Below are 13,076 nucleotides of genomic sequence, written 5' to 3'. Positions count from 1 at the left end.
AAATACGAGTAGATTGTTCTTGTTTTAATGATTAAAATGGATAGAATTATTATTTTTTTTGGACAGCGATTGGGATCAACGAATGAGATTATTATATTTAACTTACCTAGAATAATAAATAGTTTTATTTTACTTGTGATCTCGTGATCATTTCAGGTATCATACCACCCAAAGACATATAGCTACTTGTTACTCTGTAATATGGTAGTAACCAACTACTACGTAATTCATAAGATATCTTGAATCAAATGCCATTGTACAATGTACATTGTATTTATATAAACAACTAAACAAGCGTAAAACATGTCTTGACTCATGATACTCATCATTGGGATGTAAAAGGAACAGGGAACAAAAGAGGAAAGCATGAAAACTCTTTTTGAAATCAAAGTAGTGCTCGTAGACTAAGGTACTAAGACATTGTTCACGCGTGTATGACTTACATAAACAATTTGTTTACTTTTCTCATTTATATGCGGATATGCCTTTTGATGAAATAAATATATTAGTTAGAACCAAAAAGTATATATTAATATGTATATGTATTTGTCAAATGTTGATTCTAAGAAGAGTCAACTTTTTGGCTCTAACATTGTTCAAAATATATTATTAGGTTATACTTAAAAAAAATATTTTAAGCATTAAGAGTTATATATCAAAATTAGTGGATTAGTTATTTGAGTTAGTTTTTAACAAAATACAAATAAATGTTCAAACACCTTAAGCATAACTCTAAGAGCTATGTTTAAAAAAAACAACTAATAAAAATAGATATAATGCAACTTAAAAGAATTGTTGTAAGGGATTATCATTAAAATGCCCATATTTTTGCCTCACAATCCATAAAAAAAAAATTGACAATTTGCCTGCGCAAGGTGCCCCTTTGTGACCTTGGTCCCCGGTGTAAGCAATGACGCAGGTGCCTCTTACTCATGCATGTATATCATAATCAATATTTTCTTTCAGACATTTCATCAAACACCTTACGTGCACCTTAGGTGCTTAATGACATTGTCGAACCATGTACATAAAAATGACCCGATTTTAGTTTTTGTTTTGATTTTTGCACGTGTTAGATTCAAGAAGATATGTTAAATAGGTTGAAAGTCGTTCAAGATATATTCTCAATACAAGAGGAAATAGTGGTTGAAATGGTTGGAATGGTTGAAATAGTGCACGTAAGGTGTTTGATGAAATGTTTGAAAGAAAACATTGATTAAGATATGCAGGCAAGAGCAAGAGGCACCTTGCGTCCTTGCTCCTCGGTGAAAGCATGGTCGCAAGAGGCACCTTGCGTCATTGCTTCCATCGGGGAGCAACGTCACAAAGAGGTACTTTGTGCCCTTGCGCTTTGCGCGGGTAAATTGTCAACTTTTTTATAAGCTCTAAGAAAAAAAGGTAGAAAAAAAAGGGTATTTAGGTGATAATCCCTTGTTGTAAACATGGTTTATTACTAATAGTTATAGCAAACTTATAAGCACACTACACCATGGGAAGGATGTAAGTCAAATGATCAAATTTATTATTGCTTAGTTGGTTACAAAATAGACAAAAGTACCTTTGTTGGTCCTTAAAATTCATCCAAATTGTGCATATTAGCCTAAAGTTTTTTTAACATGCCCCTAGCGTTAGACATGTTGTGCGGTTGGTCCCTCGTAGTAACACGCATTAAAAAAACTCTGTTAAATCTTCTTACATGCTAAGCACATGAGGATAAAATGGATATTTCGTCATTCCTCATCATCACCTTTTATCTTGTCCTCTAAGGTCATTCACAATCATGACATATTTTCTCACCATAACTGATCGATACATCAGCGCCATATAAGCACTTCCTCGCCAGCACTAACATTGGTATTTTGGTATGTGTGTTATATTAGACTGAAACGCAAAATGGCTATTCTACCCTCATTTGATACACACGTGATAAGAATTAACGGAGATGACTTAACGCAGTTAATTTTAGGGACGAATATGAAACCAAATCAAAACATTAAGGGTTATCATGAAAAAATAACTTTAAGGCCCATGGTAAAATTATTGATAAACTTTATGGACGACTGACGTAATTAAGCCTATAACCACAACAAAAACAACAACAACAACAACAACAACAACAACAAAACTCAATCTCACATAAGTGGGGTATGAGAGAGGTGAGATTTTTACAATTTTTTCCATATCATATAATAAAGAGAAGTCTCTACCGAGAGTGAAACACCCCAAGATTAGAAAAAGTCATCCTTTTCAATGTTTTATGGATAGAGAGTTTGATTCCGAATTAACCTTCGGTCAATAAGTAGTTTAAAATGAGTGAGACGTCATGAAAATTGTAGAATCAAATATCCATGGATTTTAAATCGTTCTAAAGTTCAATTTATACTCTAAGCGACATATACTCTGAGCGACAGTCAAGTCGTCAATAAATATATATTTAATTTAAGTGTATAACCAATCACCAATATTATACTTTATAAAAAAAAAAAATTTAAACTTAAAACCTTTTATACATGCACAATTAAGTCCATTATTCTAACATCACATAAGTAATGTGCTATTAACTAGTACATGAATTATTTTCTCATGAAATTACGAGCGTTTAAATGCATATAATTGTGAAAAAGGTGGAAGGTAAGAGTGAAATAAAAAGAGGTGATAATAATTACTATATTGTTAGACTTTTATTATTATAATGATGATGATGATGACATGGCAAGTGGAATGTAACTTGACATGATGAACTCAACCAATATTATTTATGTTGGTCTCAATCTAGACATCACTTTTGGCGTGGAAGGTAATATCTCGTGGAACAAAATCGGATAAAAAATTTGAAAAGTAGGGTAAATGGATAATAACTGAAGTTTGACTTGAGTGGTATGAAGTGAGATTCAACTTGGAGTACTGCCAACCGAAGTTCAATTCTAACTTCAAGCAGAAAATTTCAACTTTTGATAGTACTGTCAATATCAATGCAATTTGGGAAGGTCTTTGTGGGGGTTTCCCCAACCTTCGATGGTACTACCAACATCGTCACGAATTTGGTTTTCTCGTAACGCGTGTGTGGGTGATAAATGAGAGCATTCGATGTCGATGTCGCCGTTAAAAAATGGGTAAGTGGATATTTGATTTTGAAGAGATGAAGTATAAAAGCATTTAGAGGAGAAGACAATACGAGTTCAAGCATTATCAATGACGTTCAAACCAACACATTCGAATGGATAACGAGAAGACACAACAAAGTCAAGTTGGATTAGCATGTTTGGATTACGCAACTGTATTTATATTGTTTCAGTGATCAAATTCGAGCAGGTGTGAGCTGAAATTGCATGCTGCTTTGTGCTTCAAGTCGTGGTGAAATATGGATCTGTATCTAAAATGTAATTTCGTCAAGTAAGCATGGTTGACATCTTGTTTCCAAGCTTTAAGCCTTAGTAACTATTTTCAATTTTTAATAATATAGTACCCACCTTCATGGTCCAATGGTATACCCTCTACGATGGATAATTTTCCACACCCTTTTAGGATTTATCGTTCATATATTTATAATACTTACAAAGAATAACTGATATACACAAATAAATATAATAAGAAAAGAATATCTAGACAATTCTAAACCAAATTGTTCTCCAAGTAGCTCATGTGTCTTCCTTATGAAGTGTATCCCCAATACCCCCCCCCCCCCCCCCCCCCCCCCCCCCCTCTTGTCAAGCGAAGAGGTGGAGGACCAACACGAAGCTTGGAACGAAAGGCTTCAAACAATGGACGAGGAAGACTTTTGCCTTTTGGTGAAGATATCAGCTAGTTGTAACATTGTTGGAACAAACTTGGTATGTAACTTCCCAGATAGAACCAGCTCACGTAAAAAATGATAGTCAATATCGATGTGTTTAGATCGTTTGTTGGAGATAGGATTTTGACTAAGAAAGAGCGCACTCCGATTATCACATAGTATTGTTGGGCTAGAAGATGGCAAAACATGTAATTCACGAAGTAAACGTGTGATCCAAACAATTTCTGCAGCTGTATTTGCAAGAGCCTGGTACTCCGATTCACAACTAGAACGTGCAACTGTAGGTTGTTTCTTAGCACTCCAAGAGACTAAATTTCCACCCAAAAAGATATAGTAGCCATAGGTAGAGCGACGAGTTTCAAGACATTGGGCCCAGTCCACATCAGAATATCCTAAAATATTATACGTAGGCGAATGCAAAAAGGTCAAACCATAATTTAATGTGACTTTAACATAGCGAATAATACGCTTGACTGCTTGAAGATGATCAAGAGTTGGAGCTTGCAAAAATTGGGTAACTTGATTAACCGCATAAGAAATATCCGGGCGTGTGATCGTGAGATATTGTAAAGCACCAACTAAAGAGCGATAATATGTAGGATCATGAAACATGCTACCTTTAGAAGTAAACTAGCCGCAGTCGCAAGTGGAGTAGCAATGGGCTTGCTGTCTAAAAGTTGGCCGCGAACAAGAATATCATGTGCATACTTGGTTTGGCTTAGAAAAAGTCCGGTGGATGTATATGTAACTTCAAGTCCCAAAAAATAACTTAATCGCCCAAGATCTTTAATTGCAAATTTAGAATGGAGTCGGGAGATAAAGTTGTGAATGGTGAGTGCATGATTTCCTGTCAATATAATATCATCAACGTAGGCAAGAAGATAAAGGATGCACGTTCCCTTCTTATAAATAAACAAATAAGGGTCAGCTCGACTACACGAAAAACCAAGATGAAGAAAAAAGGTACTAAGCCGTTGAAACCAAGCTCGAGGCGCTTGCTTGAGACCATACAGAGCCTTCTTTAGACGACAAACAAAAGAAGGATGTTTAGGATCAATAAAGCCAGGTGATTGCTCCATAAGAACGTTTTCAGTGAGATTACCATTCAAGAATGCATTTTTGACGTCAAGTTGATGAAGGTGCCATTTGTGAAGCATAGCCAAAGATAAAGCAACACGAACAGTAGAAGCTTTTACCACAAAACTAGAAGTAGCAGAGTAGTCAAGACCAGACACTTCAGTAAAGCCTTGAGCTACTAATCGAGCTTTTAGTCGATCAATGGATCCATCAGAATTATATTTGGTACGGAATACCCATTTAGAACCAACCACATTACCATGAGTAGGACGAGGAACCAACTCCCAAGTTTTATTAACATGTAGCGCATTCATTTCTTCTTGCATAGCACACAACCACACAGGATCCTTGGAAGCAGATTTAAACCCTTTGGGTTCTTCCGTGGCAAACAATGCACTATGAAGGCAAGAACTCGTTAGTTGTGCAACATCAACAATATGTTTTGTTGTAAAAATACCTGATTTGGAACGAGTTGTCATGGGATGCATAGAACCAACTTGAGGCACATCTAATGGTGGAGCATGCAGTGGTTCAGGTGAAGGCACATCCGATGATGAGATAGGTTCTTCATCCTGTGGTGGAGATGAAGACGAAGAAGTAGAGGGTATAGTTGTAGTACCAATAGAACTATGACCTGAACATAGCGAACAAGGAGAGGCATGATCAATACCTCTCGATGATGAAGTAACACTGTTCGAAGCAGCTTTGGGAACATCAGTTTGTTTGGTAGGCATAGTCTGAGTAAATGAGTCATCCAAAAAATTTGAAAAACCCAAACTTGCAAGATCAGCAGGTGGTATTGTTCCAGAGTACGAAAATGTAGCCTCATCAAACTGAGCGTGGCGGGTGATATACTCACGACCTGAAGATAAATCCAAGCACCTGTACCCTTTATAATGTGAATTATAGCCAATAAAAACACAAGCACGACTTCTTGGTGCAAGTTTGTGTGGTGAGTAATCTCGAAGATACGGAAATACCCGACAACCAAAAATCCTAAAAGTATCATAGTGAGGTACATTATTAAACAAAAGCTCATAAGGGGACTTTGAATTAAGTAACGTTGTAGGGAGTCGATTGATGATAAACGTTGCCGAGCTAAAGGCTTCTACCCATAACGAGGCAGGGGTATGAACGTTAAACATCATAGCTAGACCTGTTTCGATAATATGTCGATGTTTTCGCTAGGCCCGGCCATTTTGTTGTGGCATATAATGGCACGATATTCGGTGATGAGTGCCATTTGAAAGAAGTAGATTCTGCACACGGGTATTTAAGAATTCAGTCCCACCATCACTTTGAAAGGCCTTTATTTTACACCCAAATTGTGTCTGTACAAAGTTTAAGAAAACAATAAACACATCATAGAAATCGGACTTTTGCTTGAGCGGATAAAACCATGTAAATCTAGAAAAATTATCAACAAATATAACATAATAGCGATAACCATTAGTGGCAAAACAGGAGAAGGTCCCCATAAATCATAATGAATTAAATCAAGAACATGAGAACATCGTTTGTCATTATTAATAAAAGCTAATCGTTTACTCTTAGAGAGTTGACAAGAGGAACAAATGACCGGTTTTGGTAAAATAGAAGAAACCGACAACCGGCCTGTTATATTTAAAAGAGAAATAACATCAAAAGAAGTATGCCCTAAACGGCTATGCCATAATTCATAAGAGCCGCAAAGAGACTTAGACTGCAACTGTGAGAGAAACGTCTATTGTCCCCGCTCAAGCACATAAAGATCATGGTTGCGTCGACCTGTTGTGAGAATTGCCTTTGTATGACGATTCTGAATAATGAAAGAATGATCATTAAATAATATGTCAACAGGATTATCCGATGTAAGCTTACTAATAGAAAGTAAATTTTTGGTGATTAAAGGAACAGCGAGAACATCTAATATGAAGATCGTGAGAAAAAGATTTAAGACCAATACGTGTGATTGACAAGGTATTACCATCACCAATGGTAACCCTTTCTTTACCTGCATATGGACTCGATGAATCCAAGCGTGCCAAAGATGGAGTCATATGAGTTGACGCCCCTGAGTCAACATGCCAATCAGGTGTTTCATTAGTAAAATTGCAATTTAAGTGAAAACTTGCACGAGATTAGCATCAAGAGAGGGCTGTCGATTTGCATAAGTTGAAAGTTCAGGGCATTGTGTAGCATAATGCCCACTGTTTCGGCACAATTGGCATTGAGGTGGACGACGATTATTGAAAGAGGTATTGCGTCCTCGTCCACGACCATTCGAATAATTATTATGTCCACGTCCACGTCCTCTTGAAGAAGAGTAGGTGTTCCTACCTGTAGAAGTGTTAGCCGTAAAGGCTGCTTGAGAGGTAGTAACAGGCTGCATAGTGTTTAAGAAAAGTTCATGACTTTCTGCTTGAAAAAGTAAGTCACGAAAAGAGCCATAAATAAACCAATGAAACTTGTCGAGCTCATCTACGGGATGAGCAATCACTACCAACTGATCACATAATAATTTAAATTTCTTGCAATAATCAGGAACGCTAGAGCTACCTTTTTGTAATTGCCGAAGTGAGTCTCTGAGAGTATGTACTCGATTGGTGGAATCATGGCTATATGCATCTTCAAGTGCACACCAAACCTGATGAGCAGTTTTCAATCCTACCACAATCGACATGGCTTCTTCTGTAAGAGAAGACTGTAAGATAAGTAAAGCTCGCTGATCTCCATCAAGCCATGTAATAAGAGAAGGGGAACTGGTATGCGTAGTTGAAGCAGGAGAAGAAACTGATGAGTCAGAAGATTCTGTTGCAGACGATGGGCAAGGAAGAGTGCCATCGATGTATCCTGTCAATTTTTGATAGGCAAGAAGTGTTGAGATTTGATGCTTCCACGGTAAATAATTGGAAGAAGAGAGTTTGATTGTTAACATGTGAAGAATGGTGTTGAGGGGAAGAGAACCATCATTGGTTGTAGCGGACATGGCGACAAGAAAAAGAGAAGGAAAATAGCAGCAGTAAGGTAACGAAGTTTTTTTTTAGTTTAGGGATCAAGAAAAGTAGGCTGATAACATATGAGGGATAATTTTCCACACCCTTTTAGGGTTTATCATTCATATATTTATATTTATAATACTTACAAAGGATAACTGATATACACAAATAAATATAATAAGGAAAGAATATCTAGACAATTCTAAACCAACTTGTTCTCCAAGTAGCTCATGTGTCTTCCTTAAGAAGTATATCACCAATACCCTCTTACCTTGAGTATGTTAGCCATTATATCTTAGCTCATGTATTTAGCAGTTGGACCTAGCCCATTTATTATGTTATGGTTTAGCTCTTATATATCTATGTATCATGTACTGTTAAGATCGATTCAGAAATAATACTACGCCACTTATTACTCTAACATGGTATCAAGAGCTTAGGTCTGATCCTACCTCTAGACCGCCCCGTCAAACCTTCATATCCACTATCCTAATAAAAATAAAAACCGTTCTCCAATGTTGTTTTCTTTTTTCTCTACTGTCGATTAATCATTGTATATCTATTCGGAGATGCAAAATTGAGAAAAGTAAACTTGTTACCAAGTTTTATTATTTTTCTTTTTGCCGTCGTAATATCGATCGTTCAAATCCCCGCCGTCATAATAATTTGGAAATTACCAATCCTTTAATTTGTGTGCGGTGGTCAGAGGCCTTTACAGCCACGCAAATGTTTTGTTTATTACTTACGTATTAGTTTTTTATTTATTATAAAGTAATAATCGGCGTGGGGCTGAGCCGCCTAGCTTGACTAGGTTCCAAACCCCGAAAAAAAAGAGAATATAGTCAAAAAATCTTATTTGCAGCGTTGATAAAGATTGTTATCGTCGACAAAGTTCCTTGCCCAAGTCCTGCTCAATCCTTAGGCAAAGCAAACGCCACGACGTAGAAAAAAAAAGACGTTACGGAAAAGGAAACGCAGTCAAGCAAGACACAACGATATCAGTGAAATCAGTCAATTTGGTACAACAAATAGGGAAAAAAAAGTTTCTTTTATTTCTTTATTTTTATTGTTTTCTCTCCAGTCCGAACTTTCGCAATTTCACCGTTCGGACTGCGGGGGAGTGTTAGATAATAGTTCGGCCCAAGTCCGATATGTGGGCTTGGGTCCGGTAGGGTTCTTAGCATTCTAGGGTTTGTATCCCTATATATATCGTATAAATAATAAAGTCAAATTTACGGGGTTCATTCTATAACATGTTAAAGAATGAAACCCGTGAGGATTACTATATTATTGATAACTATATATAGACATTACAAGGAAACCTCTAGAAACCCTAAACCCACAGACGGGCCGGGCCTATACTCTAACACTCCCCCGCAGTCCGAGCGGCGAAATCGCGAAAGCTCGGACTGGAAGAAAACACTAATATTGAAAAACAAATAAAAAAAAACACTAACAAATAAACAAAAGTAAAGCTTTTTTTTTTTTCTTATTTGCCGCATTAAATAACTAATATTTGTTTATACAGTTGCAGATTTCTTGCCGCAATAAAAATAATCTTTTTTTTCCCTTATTTTTCGCATTAAATAAACTGATTCTCGTTTGTAGAGTTGCAGATCTCTCGTTTGTAGTGCTCAATATCAAATGGCTCAACATTTTCAGCCCAATTACTATGGCGGGCAATTATTTGGACAGCCCACTGGACCTGTGGCTTATTACACGACCCCTCACCTGATCACGGGTACATTCACGGTTGATCCACAGTCGCAAACTCAGGAGACCACACTTCCTAGTGCGTTTAACGCAATGTCTCTTCAGGATTACGAGAAAGCTGGGTGGCACATGGATACTGGTGCATCCACTCATCTTACTTCTTGCACTAATAATCTTAGTACTATTTTTAATAATTGCAAATACCCGTCAGTCGCTGTAGGTAACGGGAACACTATTCTCGTTACCAACACCGGCCATAGCTTGTTACCTAATGTTCACAAACCCTTGCACTTACATAATGTTCTTGTTACCCCAAACATAGTAAAAAAATCTCATTTCTGTTCGTCAATTTACTCGTGATAACATTGTCTCTGTTGAATTCGATCCTTTTGGATTTTCTGTGAAGGATTATTTGACGCGTCGTCTTCTTCTCCGTTGTGACAGCACCGGGGATCTCTACCCTGTCACTTCACCATCTAATCAACATGCTCTCACTATTAGTCAAGTTACCTGGGATCAACGTCTTGGTCATCCAGGGCATGATGTTTTTCGAAAGCTTCTTTCCAATAAAGATATTATTTGTAATAAAACTAAGTCTTCTGTTTTGTGTCATGCGTGTCAACTTGGCAAACATGTTCGACTTACTTTTTCTGTTTCTAGCACTAATGTTACCGCGCCTTTTGATATTATTCATTCTGATTTATGGACTTCTCCTGTTCCTAGCATTAGTGGTTTGAAATATTATATTATTTTTCTTGATCATTACACGCATTATGTATGGGTTTTTCCGTTACGAAATAAATACGAAGCACTAACTAAATTTATCCAATTCCGCACCTTTGTTCAAACCCAATTTAAACAAGAGATAAAAGCATTTCAATGTGACAACGGCGGCGAATTCGATAACACCGCCTTCCATCAACTCCTACAAACCCACGGAATTCAATTCCGATTCTCTTGTCCTCACACATCTCAACAAAACGGAAAGTCCGAACGCATGCTCCGCACCATTAATAACCTCATCCGCACTCTTCTCTTTCAAGCTCATCTTCCACCAATCTATTGGGTGGAAGCTCTCCACATGGCTGCTCATCTTCTTAATATTCTCCCCTCTTCCGAAATTAATCATGAAATACCACATACCCGTCTCTACCAACAAAAACCAACGTACACCAATCTTCGCGTCTTCGGATGCCTTTGCTATCCCCACCTTAACACCACAAATAAACTCGCACCTCGCTCTACTCACTGCATCTTTCTCGGCTATCCATCAAACCATCGGGGCTACCGCTGCCTTGACTTAACTACAAATAGAATCATTCTGTCTCGCCATGTCACCTTCGATGAGACATCTTTCCCTTGTGGCTCTATGACGCCGAATCAGCCTCCCTCTTACGACTTTCTTGATTCTCCTCCTAATCTCTTCTCCTGCTCCTTCCATCTCTCTGACTCCTCTCTCGCTCCGGAGACACAGCCTTCTCCTAATGAGGCTACTGATAATACGCAGCCAACTACTACCTCTCTTCCGGAGACACAGCCTCCTCCAAATGAGGCTACTGATAATACGCATCTCACTACTACCTCTCTTTCGGAGACACAGCCTCCTCCCACTGAGGCTACCGCCTCTACTACCTCCCAGTCTACTCACCCCATGATCACCCGTACTCACCTAGGCACTACGAAACCTGTCCAACGACTTAACCTCCACACATCTGTTATATCTCCCATTCCCCGCTCTTACCCTGACGCACTCAATGACCCCAACTGAAAACAAGCTATGACTGACGAATATAATGCTTTAATTAACAATAGTACTTGGAAACTTGTGCCTCGCCCATCGAACACGAACATAGTTCGCTCCATGTGGTTATTTAAGCATAAGTTTAATGCAGATGGTAACTTAAGCAGGTATAAGGCGCGACTTGTTGCTAATGGTCGCAGCCAACAGATTGGTGTTGATTGTGATGAGACATTCGGTCCGGTTGTCAAACCAGCAACTATACGCACAGTTCTCAGCTTAGCGATTTCTCGACACTGGCATGTTCATCAGCTAGATGTCAAGAACGCATTTTTCTTCATGGTCAGCTCTCTGAGACGGTTTACATGCATCAGCCTCCGGGCTTTCGGGATCTTAGATATCCCGACCATGTCTGCTTACTGCAGAAATCTTTATATGGTCTTAAACAGGCCCCGCGTGCATGGTTTCAGCGCTTTGCAGGATTTGCTCAGCGCCTTGGATTCCATTACAGCCGATGTGACACTTCTTTATTTATTTATCAACAGGGATCCGACATTGCTTACCTCCTCTTGTATGTGGATGAAATTGTGTTGACGGCATCTTCCACTAGCTTGCTTCAGCGGATTATTCAGTCTCTACATAAGGAATTTGCCATGACTGACTTAGGACCCTTGAATTATTTTTTTGGCATCTCAGCATCTCGTACTGACACTGGTATGTTCTTGTCTCAAAAGCAGTATGCTATAGAGATTCTTGAGAGAGCCGGTATGACTTCTTGTCAACCGTGCAGGACCCCTGTTGAGCCAGGCGCCAAGCTCACTTCCCACGGTCCCTCTGTGCAAGACCCAACTTTGTATCGTAGCCTTGCAGGTGCATTACAATATCTCACCTTCACTCGCCCAGACATCTCCTATGCAGTTCAGCAGATTTGTCTTTTCATGCACGACCCACGGGAGCAACATTTACATGCTCTTAAGCGGATTGTTCGTTATATTCAGGGGACCCTTGAAATGGGATTACAATTATATGCATCGTCCCCTACCACTTTGGTTGCTTACTCTGACGCTGACTGGGCCGGTTGCCCTACCACCAGACGCTCCACTTCTGGGTATTGTGTCTTCCTTGGAAACAATCTACTCTCTTGGTCTTCGAAGCGACAACTTACTCCTTCTCGCTCCAGTGCTGAGGCAGAATACCTTGCATCTAATCCGGTCCAACATCAGCGGACCAAACACATTGAGATAGACATTCATTTTGTCAGAGATTTAGTTGCTCAAGGACAGGTCCGGGTTTTACATGTTCCATCCAGATATCAGTTTGCAGACATCTTCACCAAAGGCCTTCCATTTGCTCTATTCGACGAGTTCAGGTACAGTTTGAGCGTCCACCGTACTCCCGCTCCAACTGTGGGGGGATGTTAGCCATTATATCTTAGCCCATGTATTTAGCAGTTGGGCCTAGCCCATTTATTATGTTAGGGTTTAGCTCTTTATATATCTATGTATCATGTACTGTTAAGATCGATTCAGAAATAATACTACGCCACTTATTACTCTAACAGAGTATTAGGGAGTTGAGGTCGGGAGTTCAATTCCCGTCTCTTGAAAGTCTCCATGGGAGGTTTTACCAATTCACATTCAAGAATTCGCGTATGTGTACGTAAAAAATGATCGGGTGGTGAATTTCAATTCTCGTGGTGATTACAAACCTAACCTTTAAAAAAAATCTTAACAATATATCTTATTGTCTTTTCAAAAAAAATTATGTTGCTTGTTTG

The 13,076-nt window shown here is 38.6% G+C and overlaps 1 protein-coding gene across 1 annotated transcript; it reads left to right on the top strand.

Annotated features, from left to right (window-relative positions):
• Positions 1-11,422: 11,422 nt before the first annotated feature.
• Positions 11,423-12,720, top strand: LOC139855327 (uncharacterized mitochondrial protein AtMg00810-like). Its single transcript, XM_071844554.1, has 2 exons — positions 11,423-11,641; positions 11,749-12,720. The coding sequence occupies exons 1-2, from the start codon at positions 11,423-11,425 to the stop codon at positions 12,718-12,720; spliced, it is 1,191 nt and encodes a 396-aa protein (XP_071700655.1).
• Positions 12,721-13,076: the final 356 nt, after the last annotated feature.

This window comes from Rutidosis leptorrhynchoides, chromosome 6 (assembly GCF_046630445.1).
Source record: "Rutidosis leptorrhynchoides isolate AG116_Rl617_1_P2 chromosome 6, CSIRO_AGI_Rlap_v1, whole genome shotgun sequence".
Classification (NCBI taxonomy): domain Eukaryota; kingdom Viridiplantae; phylum Streptophyta; class Magnoliopsida; order Asterales; family Asteraceae; genus Rutidosis; species Rutidosis leptorrhynchoides.
This window is presented reverse-complemented; position numbering and strand designations above follow the sequence as displayed.